The 22110-nt window shown below is 42.2% G+C and overlaps 2 protein-coding genes across 3 annotated transcripts in view; one reads left to right on the top strand and one right to left on the bottom strand.

Annotated features, from left to right (window-relative positions):
- rai1 (retinoic acid induced 1) overlaps positions 1-6274 on the top strand; it is a 63365-nt gene extending 57091 nt beyond the window's left edge. Inside the window, exons 3-5 of one of the 2 annotated variants that reach the window (XM_028042845.1) lie at positions 9-102; positions 1007-1056; positions 3958-6274. In XM_028042845.1, coding sequence (XP_027898646.1) covers positions 9-102; positions 1007-1056; positions 3958-3966 — 153 coding nt within the window. In that variant the 3' untranslated portion in view covers positions 3967-6274. Of the gene's footprint in view, positions 1-8; positions 103-1006 lie in introns of both variants that reach the window. The other variant, XM_028042844.1, reaches the window with a different exon arrangement.
- srebf1 (sterol regulatory element binding transcription factor 1) lies at positions 6110-20597 on the bottom strand. Its single transcript, XM_028042852.1, has 19 exons — positions 20246-20597; positions 17731-18288; positions 15610-15785; positions 15379-15519; positions 15080-15298; positions 14779-14893; positions 14487-14644; positions 14153-14369; positions 13888-14072; positions 13543-13804; positions 13238-13404; positions 12970-13138; positions 12754-12862; positions 12496-12605; positions 11025-11157; positions 10703-10868; positions 9848-10063; positions 8859-8970; positions 6110-7623 (listed from the first exon to the last, which is right to left on the bottom strand). Exons 1-19 carry the CDS (start codon positions 20346-20348, stop codon positions 7403-7405), a joined length of 3537 nt encoding a protein of 1178 aa, XP_027898653.1. The 5' UTR covers positions 20349-20597; the 3' UTR covers positions 6110-7402.
- Positions 20598-22110: the final 1513 nt, after the last annotated feature.

The following is a 22110-nucleotide window of genomic DNA, read 5'->3' as shown; positions in this document are numbered from 1 at the left end:
AACCCCAGAGCTGTCACAAGTGCCAGATTTCGGGAGCGTCTCTCAGCTGCTGTTGGAGAGGCTGCTCTTATAAGTACCACTACATCTGCGCCAAAGAGATAGGTAAGAAACTACGGTAGGAAACAATACCAGAGAACTGGACTGAAATTAAAACAAAAGAAGCCCATGTGGACAGATGAAAGTGAGGTCAAGCATGAGTTAAAATAAAAAAGAGTGAAAAATTAAACGGTGAGTCAAGAGAAGAAGATGTGGGTAAACCGAGAGGGAAAATGCATAGAGTAGTAGCAATATTGAATGCAAAACGATACATCTGAGAGCTCAGAGGGAGAGAAAACCTAAAAGAGAGCTTTGATTAAAGAGAGTGATGAAAGTGTGAGTATGAAAGGCAGAGAAGGGAACGAGACAGGGGTAATGGGTGGGGGTGGGGGGTTCTATGTGTGCATTATTCACTGCAACCCCTGTGGCTCCATCCATCCACGCGGCTGTCGGGGCTCTAAATGTGGGTGTGAACCTCTACTGACGTGTGCAATGCTTGCTTAAATAAAACAATAAAACATAAGTTGTTCATCTCAGGAGCATGTTACGAATATGTACGTCCCCTCAGCTCACCCATTTGTGTGTTCCTGTTCCCTGTTGCTGTTGGAAGTGTCAGCATGTGTGTGACATGGCTTACCCTTGTGAAACTTCATGCCAGAGAGGTACAGTGTGAGGATTAGAAGGCCTGCCACGTCTGCAGAGCCACCAGAGGGAGCGGAGTGAGGCCCTTTTTAATCCTGCTGAGTGCACCAGCCATATCTGCCTGCCCGCTCTGCAACTCATCCACTCACTTGCGCCCATCTCTCATTCTTACTTTCTGTGCAATTCTTTCTTTTGCATTTTCATCGTTTACTGGCTTTTGCCATCTACGTGGGGTTCAAGGGTGTCGTGCGTCTGTTTGATTCATTTCTCTTGTTTAGCTGCGACGCAAGCTTATCTTCCTCTTTGCCTTTTCTCTCGCTGCCTGTAGGCTGCACATTTCATGAGGATGATTTTTCCATCAAATGCCCAAAACATGAGGTAAGACAAGAAAACTGTTACTAGTAAAATTTATGCATTTTAATCATTACAGTGTTTGTTGCTGATGATATTTTACAAGACCTGAAGAACTTCTAGTCCTTAAAATCGACACTTTACAGCATCGTATTGTAGAGTATCTTATAGTGCTTTGAAAACGTATTCCTACATCCTAAAATTTTAGATCCATTGTCACATTACAACCACAATGTATTTCAATGATATTCAAAAGGTACTGCATAATTATTTGTTGGAATTGGAAATGACAAATGGAGTTCAGCATTAGTTTACAAAAAGAAAGCTCTGAAAGGTATGTTATGTATTTTTGTTAACCCCCTTTTACTCTGAAACCCCAAAATAAAATTCAGTGCATGGAAAGTGTCCATGTATGATTCAAGTCTGAATGAATATTGTGGAAGTTTCACTTTTATTTTTATTTTTAGAAGGCATACGTGAACAAGCAGAGCTCATAATTTAGCTTTTCTTCTCATGACTCCCTTCCTGTCCTACTTTTACTTTTCTAAAAGGAACAGTGTACACTTGTGCACATCCAAAATGTGAATCGCCTGGATATACTGCATGTCACATGCAGTGCAGTTTACGCAGCTCTTCCTGTCCCTGTTAGTGTCCTTTAATTACAAAGGACAGATTCCTCATTATCATCCCAGACTCACTAATTGTTAAACATTTCCAGCAGCCTAGACCGACCCAACACCCTCAGACCTCCACAATTACAACGGCTTCCTGCTTTTCTGGTGAACATTAACAGTCTGCACCACACCTGCTTTTCCTGTGGGACAGACACCATCTGCTGGTGATGAATGGACAGTGCAGCACAGCGTGGAAGGTCAAACGCGAGGGGGGTGGGGGGGCTGGTAGAGAGAGGCAGAGATGCTGACATTCAGCAGAGAGCAGCAGTGCATTGAGGCAGCGGTGGCACCAGCCTCACATCCTCCCTCCCTTCCCCCCACCTCCCCCTCTTCTCTGCATCTGCATTTTCTGTTCCTCCCTCCCTCCTTTGCTCCCTTTCCCTTTCCTGCTCTCCTCTGTGCAGACTGGCAGGGATGAAAAGCTGGCAGCTGATCAAAACACCCCACCCACCATTGCTGCCTGTTATCCTCCCCACATGCTCTCTCCACCATTACTCTCTACTTCTTCCTCTCATTATTTCTCCTTCCTCCTTCTTTTTTCCTGTTAGCCTCATTCCGCTTCTTTGCTCCCCCGCTGCTCCGTCTCTCCCAGCGTCTCAATCCGTTCACCTTCTGATATCCTATAAGCTCCCCGATTTGTTTTTTTTCCCCCTTCCATCCTCTCTTCACCCTTCCTCAATCAGCGCCTTTCTCACCCGCTTCCTTTCCCATCCTCTCTCTCTCTCTCTCTCTCCCTGCGCCTCCCCCTTCACCTCCACTCCCACGTCTGAGCGGCAGAGACGAAGTGTGAGAAACAGAGAGAAAATGAGAGCAAGTCAGAGAGAGAGAACGTTATTAGCTGCGCTGAGGCAGAGCTGTCATCAGGCTGAGGGATCTGAGAGGCTGCATGTCTGCGCCGAGCCAATTTAAGCTGAGCGGCCCAATCAAAGGGAAGAGGAGACACGGATAAACATGCAAGCGCCCCACCCATGGGTTGCCACGTCAGAGGACTCTCTTTATCCCTGTGTTCTCACTTTAAGGCGGGATAAAATTCACCTAAACGTGACGCATTAATAGCGCATCAGCATGGGATGATTAGCAGGTTAGCTGTAAGCTCACATATGTCCACTTGGGTGCAACCCCCCCCCCCAAAAAAATTAAGGAACAGGAGAAACGCAGACAGCTTCACGCTGAGGCTAAGCTGGAATAAAAAGAGCCGAATCAGGACAGTTACATCAGAGAGCAGCAGACTGGAAGACGTCGAGGTGGTGCAAGAAAGGAAAGGCTACAAAAGTGGAGAGCCTTCGTGTGACGGCAAGGTGGAGAGACTAAAGTTGTAACAATAAAACATCATGTGTTACTCCAGAAAGCAGACAGAGACAGAGAGAGAACAGGAAGACCATGAGGATGGGCAGCTGGCAGACTGAAGTCAGAAGGAGGAAAATAAATGAAGAATACACTGCTTTTCAAATGTATGCAACTAAACATAGAATAAAATCTGGAAGAGACTATAAAGATTTGATACTGGACGGAGGCCTTTCAGCAAGCTAACATGAAATACTGCCACAGTGTTAAAATGTGTCAAAATTGAAAATGACCAATAAATGTGTATTTAAAAAATTGACATGCACAGATCCTCAGAGTGACTGGGAGTTATTTTGCAAAAGAGAAATGAACAGAAAATGAAGTTTTTAGATGTGCAAACCTTTTAGAGATGTAGCCAGAAAGACTTAAAGCTGCCTGGAGCCAAACATGTTTCAGCACATTAAATACAAACTCATACAACCTATTTCAAATTTCTATTTGTTAAGAAAACTGAAATTTTGTGTGTGTGTGTGGGGGGGGGGGCTTGTTTTTTTTCATCATGATGCAGCACTTTCTTTGTGTTGGCTGATAAAAATGTAGGAAAATACACAGAAACTTGTGACTGTAGCACAACAAAAACAAGAAGAGGCTCAAGCAGTGTGAAAACTTTTGCTAGTCACTCTAAGTGCATCTCTGCCTCTTACATGGTTTTCTTTTTACAGCCAAGCTGGTCAGCTGAATTCATCTCCTCTTTCATGCAGCAGCCTCGCTTTGATGTTTTCTGCACATTTCTGCAGGAAAAGCTCCAACTCTCACCGCTCAGAGTGGCCTGGAGGCTCTCTCCACCTGCATCACAGCTGCCTGAAGCTTTTTCTGGTTCAAACCAAAGGGGGTGGGGGCGAAGGGTCATAAGACAGGATGAAGAGAGTCGCTCTGAACGTCTCTAAATTTCTCCTTTCTTCCTTAACAGGATCTGTAAGATATCCCTGCATTCCATCTTCACTACCAAAATCATCACTCTGCCACTTGTCCTGCAAGCCAAATAAATAAATAAATAAAAATAAAATACATGACAGTAGACGAGCACGACGGTGAGAGGCTGCGTCGAGGTGTGGGACTATGGAGCCGCTTTTTCCCTGGAGAGCTGAACAGCTGCTTGGTGAAAAACGATCCCTTGCAGCGAGGCAGGGGGTGGTGACGCCGTCTATCAACGGGAAGGGACGTGCTTTTTGTCTGGACCCCAGCGGAAACTATTTGAAATGCAGAGCGAGGAACGTTCGTGTGAGTGTGTGTTTTCGGATGGGCTCAGAGAACTGAACAGAAAGGTCCCTTTGGCCGCCTCGTCCAACAGGATCCCACAGCAGTGTCCTTCCGGTGCGTGTGTGATTACTCATTCCACAGCCACACCCTCGCCATGTGTTTGTGTCTGAGTGCATCTTCAATTCAAGATCTCGTCTGTCTTGGTGGAGGGGTGGTGATGGGGGAGAGAGGATTATATATACATATATATAAAAGAAAAACGAAAAAAAAAAAAAAAAAAACACTGTACCAAGTGTCAAACATGGTGGCGGTAGCATCATGATGTTGGGCTGTTTTTGTAAACAGCCTAATAAACAAAAATACAGCAACCAACCAGTGGATGTACCATTTCAATGTCAGCATTTGTGTTTGGAACACGAGACGAAACTAAAAACGATAAACGAGGAAACTGTAAATGATGTGCTTTACAGGTTCTAAAAGAAAAAAAATGTATTTTAATATAATGCTCTTATCTTTAAAGGTGTATATTGATGTGCATTATGACTAGGCAACATCATTGCGTCACCCTTGTTATATGTCAGACTTTGTGTTACTCAGAAATGAAAATATACAGATATATATGTAAAAAAAAAAAAATAATAATGATAATAAAAAAATATAAAATTTGTTGAGTTTAATTCAACTGTGTGCACATTCAGTATGTACAGCAGACATCCTCATCGTACCGGATCAGACGAGGGCTTGGATTACGGAAGCGGAGTTCGGTTTCATGTCACTTCACATCAATGTACAGCTCAGAAATATCCAATGGTGTGTAATTACTCCACAGCCACGCAAAGAGACGCTCCACCTGTCTGTTTGTGTATCGAAAATGTAGCCTATTCTTCTCTCTGCCGGGCAATATAACGCTGCACCGCGCAGAGAGACCGTTAACGTTCTAGTCATATCAGAAAGAGACATATTTAAGTATTAACAGCAGAAAAGAAAGTGCAAAAACGTCACACCAAAACATTCTCTTTTCGAAGCTCATTATTTAATGGTGTACAGAAGTATTTGATGCTGTTTAAATGTAAGATGTGATGTACTAATATAATTGTGTATAGTATTTCCTAGAGATGTTTATTTTCTATAAAATGGAATATGTTATTGCTTATAAAACGTTATTAAAAGAATCCACTGATGATACAAAAAAAAAAATAACCCCCCTTTTTTGGAATGTCACTTGTCTTAAGTGGGAGCATGCCGTTTTATTGATTTTCATGTCTGTTTGTTTTGGACTCGATGACACTACAGCATCACTTGGTTTGAAATGTTTTTTGTAACGCCAATGTTAAATATACCAGCACCTTTCAATGCTGCTACGACCAATGCCTGATGTTTTTGTCTTCCCTCGACACGCACACTTTGACACATTGAAGAAAATACCTGGACTAACGGCGCACGGCTAATTTATGATAAAATAAGGGGGCGGAGGGGAGAAGTAGCATGTTTTCCATTTCGTTTACGTCAAAGGTTTGAGATCATAAAACTTTTGGATTTTTTTTTTTTTTAGCAAATGTTTCCCATCTAAGGATAAATATTCACTGAGACTTTCTGGGAGTGTTTGGCCTTTGTTGTGTGCATTAAACACAACAAAAATCTGAAGAGTGTGCAATACAATTTTGAAACTGCTTAAAGGACCTAAAATGTCAAAACCTACAAAGTAAGTACTTAGGAACATATGTCACTCTTCAAAAGAGGAAACACAAGAGATCATGTCATTTTAGTTTAACACATAACCAGTCAGAACAATTATTGAAGTTTAAACTATTAGTTAAATTTTCAAATTAAGAAGATTCACCAATAAATAAAAAAGCCGTAAGTTTTCTTTAAAAAAATTATTTAATATTTACATGTAAGGATGAAATAATAGAGAGGAAGGAGGAAAAAAACGTTAAATGTCAGCTATAAGACAATACCTTCCAACAAGGTTGCTACACAAGCTCTCTCCTCAGTTTTCACATGACCAACTATATATAAAAAAAAAACATATGTTAAATGGCAAGCATTTTGTTGAAACTTTTTACAAGCTTTTTAAAAAATCATCAGAAAATGATGTGGTCCACCTAGATTATGAGAAAAAGATATTTTTTTGTATGATAGTGTTACAAATGGGGAAAACCCCCTCGAATATTTCACTTTTTTTAGGACAACAAATGATCTTCAGAAATGTCAAAGCCATGTCATAGAAAATTGTTTTTGATTTCATAGGTTTACAAATGTCCAAGACCTAAAGAGTCAACCCCAGCTCAGATCTATGCAGTACAGTCCTGACTCGACTAAACCTGGTCTAAGAATACTCAAGATGGATTCAGGGGGAGGAAATGAGCAAATATCACTCTGCGTATGAAAAAAACAAAACAACAAAAAAAACGACTAATCAAAGTTCCTCCAGATTATAAATATGGTGTAAAATATGTACACAGCAAAAAACAAATACACAACAACTATGAAAATAATTTCATAAAGCCTTATTGTTATTGTTGTTTTCCATTAAGAGCAGCCTCAGGCTTAGTGCAGACAAGAGATTGAGGGGGGTTGAGCCAGATGATGACCTCAAACCTTTACAGTATGTGGAGAGGCTTTTCAGCGCTCATGTCCATGATCAAACCATTGAGTTTGGTTACTTTTTATTTAATAATTCCCCCCCCCTGGCCCTCCCTGTCCCCCATAAACAAAGAGACACCAAGACCCCCACACGCCTGGCTGTCCGATTTGGGGAGAAAAGGTGCAGATCTGCCAGGCGGTCAAGGAGAGAGGGAGGAGCTACACATCTCTGCTCCCACCTTCGGGAAGTGGTGGCTCCTCACTGTGGTCAGAGTGGGACACTGCAATCAATTCTCACAAGGGAGTTTGGCCTGATAGGAAAAATGATGCTTTGTGTTTTTTCACATTACTTCATAATTTAAAAAGAAACAGAGTGCATAAACTCTAAAAGTGCCTTAAGATGTGAGGCCGGGTAGGCAGGAGGAGCAACCTGTGAATTTCAATAGAGACTGGAAGGTTTCTGCGGAAGCGGGTCTTTTGTCCACCTGTTCCTGCGCGCGTTTGTACACAGGAGGTGTTTCAGTACACAGTGTCGGTGCCAGTCTCCCTCGCCCCACCTCTCCCTCGCTCTAGCTGCTGGTGACGGTGGTGCCGCTCCCCAGCTTTATGATCATCTGCTGGCAGTCGTGGAGCGTCCTCTTGTCGCCGAGCTTCTCCAGGGTGCGGGCCGCGTCGGCCAGCATGCCCACCCTCTGGCCCGGGGCCGACAGGAAGGAGGGAGGAAGGTAGCGGCAGGCCAGCATCACAGCCTCGGCCTGCTCCCGCTGGCCGGGCCGCGCCTCGCACTCCTCTGCACACAGAGAAACCAAACATCTGGTGAGCTATGGAGCTCAGGTCAACTATTTGGATTATGTGTGCTTTTATTTATTTATTTTATTTTTTCCAACAACCACCACGAGATTGACATATTTTATTGCGTTTTATGTCACACAAATAGTAGTACATATAAATGTTAAGTGGGTACGTTCACTTCGCTCACAGTAAAATTCAACGACTTTTCAAGAATTGTAGAGGGAAGTTTTCAAACTTTTCCCGCACTACACTTTGGAGATAAAAGTGTACATTTTTTAGTTAATTTGTTAATACAAATTAACTAAAAAATAGTTTTAATTAATCAATATATGACATAATTTATTAATGTTAATATTTTTTATTATGGTATTCTACATTCTACAGCAGGGACAAGGTGAAGTAAAATATAACAAAATCTTATGTTTTGAAATGTCTCACACACACACACACACACACACACAACCTACACACCCAACTAATCTAAGAACAAAATTTTAATTTAACAAAAAAAAAATCCCCTGATTTGAATAATTTTGCCAAACTATAAAATAAGACAATCAATAACTTGTTGAGACATTGGAAATAATAAATGTTGATTACAATCCAAACAAAAGTAATGTTAAGCTAAACGACCTTCCTGCTCAAATTAAATGCTTCATAGGAACACAGGTCAATAAAGAAACATACAAAGAAATTCACAAAAAAGTGTTCTCCTTAAGCTTTCTGGCATTTAGCAAATAGAAATAACTTTGGTAACTCTAACTGACCTAAAACATGAAATGTTTCATCTGATTCAACTTCAGACAGTGAGAAGAAATGTATCTGCGTCTTTTATTATGTGTATGAAAATATCTGGTTTCAGCTGTAGACAACAGTTTCCACATGTAGGCTTTTAATCAACTATTAGATTGAACTTTATTGCAAAACTGTTAGGTTTATGTCAAGCACTTCAAGGACTTTCCAAACCTAGAAAACACCAAAAATGAAATTCAAGCATTTTCAAGGATTTCAAGCACCCCGAGTCTGACATACGTTTGCATTCAGCCCCTTTTAGGTCCCTCAAAAAAAATCTTTTTGTTTAGACTTTTATTAGACAAAACAGACCGAGCCAATCCCCACACTGCAGATTCTCTGACCATAAAACATTTGTCTCGCCAAAAGCGTCCCGATTACTTGCACAGGTCAGATGACACCTAAAAACCCACTGAAGTCTCTCCACTGACACGAACGCACCTGTCTTGGCTCCGGGTGTTGCTCGGCGCCGCAGTGAGCGGTCCAGTAGCTGATGGGTTCTGGTGGGACTGGCCCCCGCCATCAGCCTGGCAGTGGCTTCGTGAAGGAACAACTGGAGAGAAGCAGAGGGCAGAGAGAGATCAGAGCCAAACAGGAGGAACAAGAGCGAGAGACGATGACTCACACCTAATGCTCAGCTCTACCTCAGAGAGTCTCTGTGAACAATGCTGCGACACACTTGCCTAAGGCTATGTGTGGGCGTGTGTGTGTGTGTTATGAGTGGAAGTGAGTAGAATTTTTTTTTTTTTTTTTTTTACTGAGACTTGCTCCACAGACTCCCTGTAAACGATCAGCTTCAGTCAAAGCTGCTTTGGTTTGTGTTGCCGATTTAAATACGGGGTTTAAAATGGATGAGTTTGTGTTTAAATGAAGCAACAATGTGCTCACCATCTCTAGAGATTCATTACAATGGATTCTGTAACGACACAAAGCGTATTTATGTGTTGTTATAGAAGCCCTTTATTGGATAAGAAATCTGAAAAATCCAACCTTCAATTTGAGTACATTTATGCAGAAAGGCGAACAAAATTCTTGCAAAATTAAAAAAGGTTTTTATAGTTAAATAGAATGTCTAGAGTGGGAGTTTGCTGAACTGTAGTGGGACTATAGCTTTGATCAGATAGCACTAAGATCAGGTGGAATTAATGTGAAACAAAGGATAAATATGTAGAGAAACACCTTATGCCCACTGATAAGTACGGTGAAGGATCTGTGATGCTGTGGGCCGGTTTCTCTTCCAAAGGAATGACCTTGTTAAAATGATGAAATCTTTAGCAGAGTTTTGATCCAAACCAACCGCGAAATGGTTTCACCAAACCCAAAATCAGCCTTTCTGACTGGCCACATCTTTACCACTGGTCACATAGCAATCGATCTGTTAAAGCAGTTTGTCAACCACCTGGAAACACACGGGTAAAAATTGCACGTACTCTTCGCATTGCAGGTCTGAAGCTGTGTGCCAGCTTGCGCAGGGAGCAGAGGTCTTGCTGGAAGCCCTGAAGTTCTGGTGGCGACGCCTGATGAAGGCTGGCAGGACCGCTGGAGCCCACTAAGCCGGACCCTGTAGGACTCGTTCCTTGCTGCTGCAAGCGCCAGATGTTGGTCCTCAAAACCAGCAGGAGGTCGCACACCATTAACTCGACGACCTGTAGAAATATCGACCGGATTGGTTGAAGTACGCAAATAGGATGTGTGTTGGCATCATGAAAATGATACGAGAAATCGACCAGGTCACGAAAATGTGTTACCTAAAATATTTTATATTTTTAATGGTTGCTTTTGCCTTTCACATGTAGACTGAAAGGAAAACCTACAGAGATTTTATGAAGCAGAAACAAACCCTCCCTTCTCCTCCATCCTGTGTGTGTGTGTGATTGTGTGTTCTGCTGCTCTTGGTCCAGCTCTGTGTTGCACTGCAGGTACATTGCACTCTTAGGAGACACACATGCAATGCAACTACAATGCACCGCAGCTCTGGCCATAAACATACACACACACACACACACACACACAAACACAGCACAATCATTTTGTGCTGCCAATCCACCAGAATCACCATCTGGTAGAAACCACAGGGAGGGCCGCCACAGCGCCCCACAGAGGAACCGAGGAACTACTGCAGGGGGGAATCTGGAGATCTGAGGCCAGGTAAAAATCCGGCGGCATTGTGTGCAAATAATATCCTAAAAGTATTTTTTTCTTCTGTTTTTTTTTTTTTTTTTTTTTTTTGTATTCCACTGTAAGCTTTTAAAAGATAAATCAGCTCGACTCCAGCATGTGCGTACCTTGTCTAAGCTGGAGCTGTGGCAGTGCGGTCCCAGGTTGAGGCTGTCTCGGAGCAGGGCGCTGGCCTTGTCAGTGTGGCTCAGACTCAGCTGGCAGTTTTCTGGCTTGGACAGCAGAGCTCTGACTGCCCTGAATGTGTTGAGGCACGCTTTGGGCAGAAGACTCCTGCCAGAACCAGTGGCAAACCAGACAAAGGACACAGGTTAAAGCAGTGCAAGTGTGTGACGGTGGTCGTGTGTGTGGGCATGTGCGTGTGTGTGTGGAGCAGTAAAAGAAGGCCAAAGTTCCATAAAATCCTCTCGAATCGGACACAGAACTTACTCTGCGTTCTGCAGGCTGCGGGGCAGGTGCTCCACAGTTGGATAGAGCCTCTCTGCTGCAGCATCATCTCCTTGAAGCCAATTGATGATCACTATGGCAACCGAGGACCACCACTTAGAGTGGGGGTCGCAGCCTAGTGATTGGAGAAAAAAATTTAAAAAGTAAAAAAAATGAGACACCCTCCCGTAGACATGCAATTATGCAAATATTCGAATCCCCCACTGGCTTTTTTTTTCCCCCCCACATTTAACATGCATCACAATACACAAAGACAGCTGCTGTCTATAGTCCTGAATCATTCTCTCTGGTAGAGTCCCACCTTGCACCCACACCGAGATCTTTTAAGGAGGGTAATATATTCTGCTGCACACCCATGCAACCTCCACAAGCACATTTTAAAACACCGAGAGCATCCTCATGCTCTGCCAAGAAAAAGTTTCCGATTAAAAACCCCGGCACAGCCTCGCTTCCCTTCCTCCTTTCAAGGTGATCACAGATTTGACAGTGCTGAAGATAAATGAAGCAATCCGGCGTGCCTCCATTTTACCAGGTTCCCTTTTTTTAAATTTCTTTATTTTTTTTTTTAAGCTTAGATTAGTGGAGACGAAAGGAAGTGCTGTGGGGGTGAAAGTCAAGTGGAAATCAGACTATGTGATTTCTAAAGAGTATAAATGGACTTTGTCTGTTGGTTATTTGATTTAGTAAAAACACCCAGGTAATGACACAGCTGGGACATGTAAAGGCAAAATGAAGCGATGCATTAAAGGGTTCAATTAAAAGCCATTTCTCTGTCGTGATTTTCCAGGAATGTTAGAATTTGTAATTCTGATTTATCAATTGCTTGGATTATTGCAGAATGGAATAAAATTAGCCTTTACAGTCCCGCAATGGGGAATCTGGATGTAAAGGTTCTCAAAAAAAGTTCTTAAAGTGTTTAAAAAAAAACACATAAAAAAAAGCTTAATAATAACAACAACAGCATAATCTACTGTACAAGACTGTAACATGAATACATACTGTGCAGTTATTAGGAATTAAAATGCTGCTACAGAAGAAAATAATAATAATGCTTGCTATAATTATTACTGTATTTCATGCATTTTCTGCTCAACATTCAGATAGGTTTAATTACTCAATTATATTTTTATTGTACAACAATATGTTATATTATTACAGCATTATTATTTATTTATTACAAAGGCGTGTTTTATTTATGCATTTTAAATATTTAATTTGATAGGGTTATTATTATTTATAAAGATGCTATTTTTAATTATTATTAATACTATTAATGTTAAAATCGACAAACATTTTTTAATCTTTTTTTTAATGTGTGAATATTCCAAATGAATAATTAACTATGACAATCATCATCATTTACAGAAAGCAAAAACAGAAAGTTGTCATAATTACCATTATTTTCAAAAACTTTTGATCAAACTTTTAATATTCTAATAATTTTTTAACCTACCAGTCACTATAGCCATGTTGGAGACAATTGCAAAGGACTGGGATGTTGCACCGGCGGCATCAGACGCACTAATCAACAGCTGGAGGTACTCCAAGGCATCGGCATACTCCCTGATAGCAGAGACCAGTCAATCGAGTCAACAAGTGCTCCAATATTCTCATTTATTAGGAACTTTTTTACAATAGGGAAACTAGAAAAAATAATGAATACCGGTCAAAAACACAAAGAAATGTTTAAAAGCCCCCGGTGTTTTCTCACCCGTCAGCCTGGTTGGGACTCTTCTCTCCGTGCGGCTGGGCGACGCAGTAAAGAGCTTTTTCAAGGAGGTGTTCTCTGAAAGCCTGAGTCACCTGGGCCAGAGGGTCCACTGTAGGAACGCCAAGCCATTTCAATTATCTTAGAATAGCTTTCAGGGGAAATGGAAAGACAATTCAATGGACTATATTAGGCTGCATTAGGTAACTGGTGGCCTACCAGTGTTTCCAGCCTGGCTGTAGATGCTTTCTTTAGGCGTGCTGCGAATGGCCCAGTCCCCGTCCACGAAGAAGCGGTGGCCGAGAGGGTGACAGAGCCACTGCATGGCCGGAGGCACGCAGCCGCTGGATGACAGGCACGCCTGGCGGGCGCTGCTCAGGAACACACGCTGTCGGGAGAGAAGACGGAGCTTGGTTCAGTGAGGTTCGCTTTTTTCAGTCGCTGAAGGCTTTGACTGATTAATATAAGCTTGGAAATGACGACTCACAGAGGTAAAATGGAGGATCCTTGGCAGGCTGGCTTTGACTCGTAGCGCTGCAGAGACGTAGACCTCAGCCAGACTGGCTACAGGCAGGCATGAGCCAGCACATTCTGCCAGGTTCACCGCACTTAAAGCCATGTGGACTGCTGACAGGTGGCTGCCGTTTAGCTTCCCTGCACAAACACACAAGAAAAGGTTCAGAACATCCAAATGCTTTCCTGTTATTGTAGATGATATTAGGATAGATCAAAAATGTTGTTTTAAGAAGTCAAATGCGATTAACATAAGCTAAGTTGTGGTGTTAAATCTACCTGTCATGTGAAGCTGATGCAGGCGGTGATAAACCAAGGCGGCATCACGACTGCTTTTACCCGCATCCTCCTGCAGGGGGCGATCGCTGCGCAGACCTCCAGCCCTTGCGGCGAGCCAGCGGCCGACCCAGAGGCGCTGAAGGCAGAACCTCAGCAGGGACCAGAGCACCGCGCAGGCCAGGTCCAACTGGGAGATGGGCAGGGGGCGACCCAGCGCCTTAAGACAGGTTCGTAAGTTATGACTGGCCTGAGCAAAATCCCCCTGAAGTGAAAGAAGACAGAAAAGCTAATGTAAGGCATGGATGAATCGTTATTCAAAAGGCTGATTTTACCAGACCATCTTACTCTGGCCAGGTCCAGGTCGGCCTGTTTGCGGTGTCTCCAGAACAGCACGGACGACCCTGAATGCGGACGGGTCACGGGCTCGCCGTAAACCAACAATCGGATCAGAACTCCTGACACCAGAATACCGTTCAGCAGCCACACCAATATGGTGGGGAGCATCCAATCCATCCAGCCCCAAGACTCATCTACAGACAGCATGGATACACTCAGTAATGAGCAAAAATAACTCCGGTAGACAACTGCTACAACAAACCAGCAGGTTTACCTGGAGTATCTACACCCAAGACGCTTCTTCCGGCATGATGGGGGTTAATGTCTGCATTGTTTCCTGCAGAGCTGCTGCCAGATGAGCAGAGCAAAGCAGCCAGTGGGTTGAGGGAGATGAAGAGGAAGGTAAAGGCGCACAACGCCATGCGGGAGCGGTCCAGCATGCCTCCAACCACGCCACCTGCTGCAGATTGGTCCAGCAAGCCTAAATTTGACTGCAGCAAAGGAAGATCCAGAAAAAGACAATTAGTGTAAATTTAACCTAAAATAAAAATTTGCTGTCTCGCAACTTTCAAAATCGCTGCCTGGCAAATTAAATGTTCGCCACACACCTTTGTGTCCTCTCCCATGGGACTGTCAGGCTCCGAGTCACTGCTACAGCGCGAGAACGAGGTAGGGGAGCCGACGTCGGAGGCTGGCGGAGTGGGCAGCTCGTTCTTCACTTCTGCCTGAGTGTCCACCTCCATGGCAACCAGGTCTTTGAGAGACTCTTTGAAAGGAAGGAGAAAGCGATCACACAAAAAAAAAAAACAGTCAGGAGTGTCGACCAACAGCTCAGAGGGCTTTAGCCTGGCTTAACAGCGCGCCGAAGAACACGGACAGGATGAGGGTTCAAATGCTCACTGTTCTTCTGAGCTGCCATTTTCAGAGCCATGTTCTCCTGTTTGAGCTTCTGATTCGTCTGCTGCAGGTAGCGGATGTAGTCGATGGCTTTCCTGAGGACAGCCGACTTGTTGAGCTAAAGAAGAGGAGGAATGTTACAGAAAACGCGCCGTGAATTTTCCAACTTTAAACACAGCACCTACACCAGTCAGTCATTACATTACCACCAGAACCAAGAACATCAAGCAAATACTTTGGTTTTATTACAAAGAAATAGCATTGCAGCGTAGTATAGTAGAGCATAGAATAAACAGTTTCCAACCTTGGCTTCAGTGCCAGCGACAATATCTTTCAGCTCCAATATTTTATCGTTGATGGAGGAACGATAGCGTTTCTCGATGGCGTTGTGAGCGGTGCGCTTCTCCCCCTTGTGCGGCTGGCCTGACGGCTTGCCGGCGATGGCGATGCGGTTGATGGGAAGCTTCTCCGCATCCACCATCACAGGCACGGTGGTCAGGATGGTACCCCCACCCATAAAAGCCTGCAAATGGATAGAAATCAGTAAAGTTTTCTCAAATGTAAAATTCACAATTTACATTGACATCTGGCCTCTTCTGCTACCTGCAGGGATGTGCTCTGTACCGAGCTGGTGGTGGTCACTAGAGACGTAGGGGAGGCCATGGTTGTGACCATACAAGGGTCAGGCTTTAAAGTGGTGAGCAGCACGGATTCAGCCTTTATGAACTGGGGCTGCAGCAGCACCTGATGCAAACACACACAGACCAATGACCCATAAATAAGGCATCCTTTATCCAGTTCAGGAGCAATCAAGGAGCAGCTTCACACACTTACAGGTACTTGTTGTACTTGGGTTGTAATAGTCTGTGCTGGAGGGCTAGCTGAGGTGGTCAGGAGGGGGGAGGCAGTGGTCAGGCCTTGAAGCTGGGTCTGAATGGTCACTGGCTGGACACTTGGAGGCGAGGACGATAAGCTGGTGGCAGGAGAGCTCATGCTGCTGCGGCCGACGGCTGAAAAACAGGGACAGCACAGTTAAACCAAGCAGGTTAAACTCGATAAAATATCTCTTTAATACATTTTCTTTTTCAGATGAATTAATATGGGTATTTGCTGTATTTTTTATCGCAACTGAACTGCTGCAAATGTGGAACATCAACACTAGTAATCAAGCAAAGTCTAAAGGCGGCAAAGGTTTTGTGAAAAAGAGAATCGTGGAAGCAATTCAAATTCTAAAACTTTTATGTCTTTATACCTACTACAAAGTATTTATCGTAATCTTTTGTTATCGGTGTGTATCTTATCATTTCTTTAGAAAGCCTATCTTTTATTCCACTAAAAGAAAGGTGGCAAGTGAGTAAACTTTATTTATATAGCACCTTTCACAGACAAAAATCTCAAAGTGCTGTAAAAAGTTCATGAAAAACAAGCTGAAACAGCCGACAAAAACAATAAGAGGTGCATTTAACTAAAAGCTTGTCTAAATAAATAAAAGTGTCTTAAGCTGCTTTTCGAAGGATTCAACAGTTATAGACAACGCATCTATGAGTAACACCGACTCCCAACAAACAACTAATTGATTTTAGTTGTAGTTTTCTAAAAATGTGTCACTTAAGCATAAGAATTATGCAAACAAGCATGAAGAATTGAAACAGTCGTAGATGAAAGTGGTCTAAAAATACTGATATACAAGCAGAAAGCAGAGGTTCGCCAACAGCTTTAAAACTTTCTGTCATTAGTTGGGGTGGAAAGCAGTTGGAAAAATATCAGCTTGCTCAGAATAGGCATTTATTATTTAGCAATCAGATCATCACTTTCTCTGGAAGGCTAACAGAAGTCAAATGAATGTAGAAAGTGAGTCAACAAAAATCCCAAATCTAGACATTGCAAAACGTGAAAGAAAAGCACCATTAAAGTAAAGTAATAGCCAGAAAAGCTAATTTGCTATCAGGGTATTGTAACAGATGAAGGACTTCAAGAGGCGACACAAGAAGCAAACCGTTTTCAGCCCTTTTGCCAATATTCTAACTAAGCTTATAATTTCATAAAATGATTTGTTAATAAGTGTGTAGACTGAAGATAACCTTTTACCTATTTAGAAATTTCAGTGAGTCATTCCATACCTCCTCTTATCACGTAAAATTGAGATAACGGTTACATGTGCCAAATCGCACCAGGGTCAGAGACTTTAGCCATGTGGTAATAAAAAAAAGATTGAATCCAATAAAAAAAGAACTATAAAAAAGAACTACATCATCCTAACCCCAGCGAACACCTCATAGTATCTCCTTCAATCAGTGAATCAGAGAGTTGCTTCTATGCTAAACTAATTATTGCGTATGCATGTATAATACACTACACAGTAGCTACCGCACTCTGCTGAACCTATATCTACAGAGGGTATTGTGCAAACACAGAACTTTGATAATAGTTTTATTAATTTAGCCAGGGCTATTAGACAGAAATTAGTTGCAATATCCAAAGGCTTCTTTGTCGTCACACCTCAACATCTAATTAATGATTGTAGTAGAAGACACACGATAAATGTCAACATTATTAAAATGAACAAAAACTATTAAGCGGATATGAGCAAAGGATAAATTGACAGCACTCGAAGAGCTTATTGTGTAATTAAGCAGCTTTACAACACTAGTCATTCTGAGCCAATAACACAGCAATTCGTACAACACTCATTGAAATAAGCCCATACTAAGACACTGGTGACATAGGGACAACTTTTTTTCTTTAACTCATATTACGTCTATAGAGCAAATCAAAACATTGCGAACGTCAATTCATGATGGATATTAGACTGTGACACACAAAAAAAAACGATCGTGGAACTGCACTTCAAAGTATCAGAACAATTTTTCCCTTACAGAGAATTTCTGATTTTCCAGCTTTTTCGAGCTACACGTCTTTCTCTTCGACACGTTCGTCACCTTGCAAAAGACTTACCCGTAAAGCTACTTTGGCTCTGAAAGTTGCTCTGGGCCTGAGGTTGTGCCTGGGGCTGAGGCGCAGTCTGAGGCGCAGGGGATGTGAAGAGTGTCTGTGTCGTGGAGCTGAAAGCCGGATTTGGACCTGGCGAGCCGTGAGGGGACGCTGCTGCCTGCGCGGCGGCAGGTGGGCTGACGCTCGGCTGGGGCTGCTCCACCAGGGGCTGTCTGAGGCTCTGAGCCTGCTGGCTCGACAACGGTTGCTGCTGCCTCTGTGCGGAGCTGGGTACCTGAGCCAGGGGAGACTGCTGGAAGGTAGCAGGCTGGAAGGCCTTGTCCGGGGCCGAGGAGCTGCGGCTGATAGGCGGGCCCAACAGGGCGTCTAAGTGGGGGTTGCTGCTCAAGATGGAGGAAGTGGTGGTGGATGAAGGTGTGGGAGTGGTGGCAGGAGGTGAAGCAGAGGTGATGGTCTGGGACAAGGCATTCATCTCTTGGGTGGAAGGGCTCCCTGAGAAGGGAGTGGGATCAAAGAGTCCTCCAAACTCCATGTCCTGATTGTTGATGAGCTGAAGCATGTCTGTAGAAGTGCAGAAAAAACAGAAAAAAATAGGAATGTTACCCATAAACCAGAAATAAACCTCATAATTACTTCATTAAAAGCTAAAAGGCATCTGTTAAAAATTGAAATACAAGTGTGATAAAAAGGTGAAAAGGCAAAGTGACAGCTAAGAGGGCCCTGCATATCAGAGGTTTAAAAGGCGTCTGGAGTGTGTCTACTCTCTGTCCTGGATCAGGTCCAGTGTAGCTATGGGAGACCGGTCCTGAACATTAACAGAGACCCCTCACACACTCGACATGAACTTCCTGGAACTGTTGCTACCAGGCAAACAGTACCACATCAAAAGCAGAACCTTCCAGACGGACGCACAGCTTTCTGCCTCAAGCGGTTTAAACGCCAAAGTGAAGTGAAGTATATGCGCTTCACCTTATCTGTGTCGTGTTTTATCCATCTGTGTCTCTCTTTAATAGATTTTTTTACACTGGTGGAAATTTAGAGAAAATTCTGCCTTTTTTTTCTTTGTTAAATGATATGCAATTAATTGGTAGTATATCAGTCTGGGGCTGGTGGAGAACCTGGTTGACTTGCAACCTTCTTTTGAGTCATTTTTGTATTCCAGAAAATAAGAATGTGCATTAATAAGTCATATATCCAGCTGCTTGTATTTATTAAGCTTTTTTAAACCAAAGTACTGCTATTTAAGTTGTAAATAGTCAATACCAAAGCTTCTAGTGATCATTCGATTTCCAAAGTATCACCGGTCTGAGAACTCAAACTCTCTCTCTTGACAAAGATAAAGTGTTCTTTGCATATATTGAAAATAATTTCCCACTTCTAGATTTGACTGGTTAAAGTATAGAATAATCGCATCCCTGAGAAACGTAATCAATTACAAATTTATTGATGGAATCTGACTTAATGTCGTGTTTTGATTGTTGATTCTATGTTGCATTGTGTTTCTGTGTTTGATATGATGTAAAGCACTTCGAAATGCCTTCCTGCTGAAATGTGCTATACAAATAAAATTTTATTTGGATTTGATCCAAGAAACGTGCTACCGGGTGTATGTTATGTCTGCTGTGCAACGCTGAAGCCTGAATGTATAAAAACCACTGTTGTGTATGAGGTGATCGCTCTTGACCAATCAGAGCGCGGCTCTCAGACTTGCTATGCCGATCAGACCAAGACAGCGAGCAGAGGGAGAGATGCTCGGTTTCCACTGGAGGTTACCTCCGTGCAGCGTCACCAGCGGGTTACAGTCGGTCAAATTTAGGAGAGCACGACCGAATACTGTTTACCCACAGCCCGTTTATCATGTTACACTTTGGCTGTTCTCATAAAACACACATTGCAGAACGGTGGAAAAATCTTTAGGAAACAGAAAATCTGGCATTATTGATTTAAAAAAAGCAGTTTTCCCCCTCCTTAATAACACAAACTGTGGAACATCTCATAATTCACAAGGATTTAACATAAAAGACATAACTAGGCGTAATAATGCAGAATGTCGTATTGCATTAGGGCAAACCGTAAAAACTTGTTAATACGTCCCAACTGAGGGAGCTGAACCCAGGAAGGAGGAATGAACGACAGTAACCTCTGTCGGTGAGGCACGCGGGGGGCGGGGCTCACTCACAACCGTTAGCAGCACATTAGCCTCACTTGCTAAAATTAGCAACAGAATAACCAATTTGTGCACATTTAAGTTATAGTAAAAACCACTTACAACCGAAGGGAAGCATTTTTAGAAAACTCAAAAGCTAAATAGCTCATTCTAGCTATGTGTCTTATTTAAAAACACACTATAAGCTGTTTGAGTCATTAAGTTGGTTTCTGCTGTTTGCTACAAAGTGCACAACACACATTACTAAAACAAAAAAAAACAGAGAAAAGTCCATGCAGTGCTTACTCTCACAGCTCTTTAAACATGACTGACTTCACAGGTATCCATTTAAATAAATGTACAACTCCTTACCATCGATGTCGCTTAAGAGGACCGTGTCAATTTCACTTGGGTCGTTAAGAGACAGTGTTGGATCCAGATCCAGCGAAGGATCGTCAAAAGACAGGCGGTTCATCTTCACTCTCGTCTAATTCTATGGACCACAGGATCGGCTCGACGCGCTACCTGATCTCAGGGAACTGGAGGGTCTTTTATCGTTTACGTCCCTACATTTGATAAACTGTCGGATCCCAAGTCGACCTAAAACTTATCCAGGATGCGCTGTTTGCGGATACGTCAACTAAACTATACACACCAAGCCGCCATGATCGCCGCTGGGAAACTTGTCAAACCGAGTCAGACACTGAGGCTCATTCAGCACCAACAGAGGAACCCACGCAACCCTGAAGACTGACAGGCGAGCCAGCCAATCAGCGAGCTTCTAGCAGATTCCCACGATTCTCATTATTGTTTTGATTGCTGAGCAAACGGATGAAACAATGTGGAGTGCATTTCAATCATTTTATGAGACGTCACAAGAGACGTTATGGTTATTAATTTGTGATAAACACGACACAATACTCTACCGTATTCATTATTAATCCAATGACAAGAAATAACTGAGAACGCCAACACAACCATAACTGTGCTATGTATTGATATACATTCTAATATTCAATTCAGTAATGTTTACTCCATCTTAAATTATGATAACAAATTATTAATATTGGAGGCAGCAGCGTGCATTTGTTTATTATGGGCCTGTTGCGAAACAACCAATCAAAATCCCATGTGGGAGGGAGCTGCCGGTAGTTAAGTTTGTCTGACCGGAATCAGCACCTCCTCCTGTAGAACCAGCGAAATTGTCCAATGAGAAGCTGAGAATCCGAGTGGGGTGATTCGACGTCACAGCTCTGAATCTGAGCGATTACATCATGTGCTGCTCAGTCTTGCAGGAGTGGAAGTAGCAACACTAAAATGAAACGAAGGTACTTTTGTGAAAACAAAAAACTAAAATTGTAGATGTAACTTATTTATTGAAACTTACCAATAAACACTTTAAATCCCAACATAAAAATAACTTTAATAAAAATAGACTAAAAACCATATAGTTCAGCAAAACAACAAACTAAAATGTTAGTACTTTTGATTTTTAACAAAACATTAAACAGGTTATGGTTAAAAAAAACAAAAAGCAAATATATGCTAAAAAGATTGCAATTAAAACAAAATATCTTCTATAAACAAATAAGTACCTTTAAAATTGTATGGAAACAGGTCAGTGACCTACAGTAGAACTACATTGACAGTGGCTGTCACTGTGGCTAACCTTGTATTTTTGGGGTGGGTTGTTGGGCATGTCACGCAAATTTTATACACAAAAGTAATTATTTACACAAATGACAGATTTAGGTTTTATTCTAAAATGTATCTTTTACCTTCATGTTTCTCCTGATTGGAAGTAATATGAGAAATTTTGGAGTGGCAAAGCTAGTTCCAACTTGAATCAGAGAATCTGTGAATGGAGTTGAAGATTTGGGTGATGGCAAGACTCATTGCCAAATTAATTTTAAAAATATCAGTGGAAACAGGTAAAAAGTTATTCAGGAATAATAATAAAAAGGTCTGCTTACTGTATTATAAATAAAAAATCTTCAATTGGAGAGGATGAATATACTTTAAGACATTTTTGGTTTTGTTGAAAAGTGGATAACAGATAAGTTGTTTTTTTTAAACCGATACTTCTTTTACGTATTATTTTGTCAATCTCAATATCAGAATCAGAAAAAAATTACCCTGAAACTCTAATCTGTCAAATGTATGTTCAGTCAGAAGCTTCTTCAAATTTGATGTAATACAGACCACTACAAGAGATATTTCCTGCCAACAGCCATCAC

Source organism: Xiphophorus couchianus, chromosome 16 (genome assembly GCF_001444195.1).
Source record: "Xiphophorus couchianus chromosome 16, X_couchianus-1.0, whole genome shotgun sequence".
In the NCBI taxonomy this organism is placed as follows: Eukaryota; Metazoa; Chordata; class Actinopteri; order Cyprinodontiformes; family Poeciliidae; genus Xiphophorus; species Xiphophorus couchianus.
Note: the sequence above shows the minus strand (reverse complement) of the source record. Positions and strands in the feature narration are given on the sequence as shown.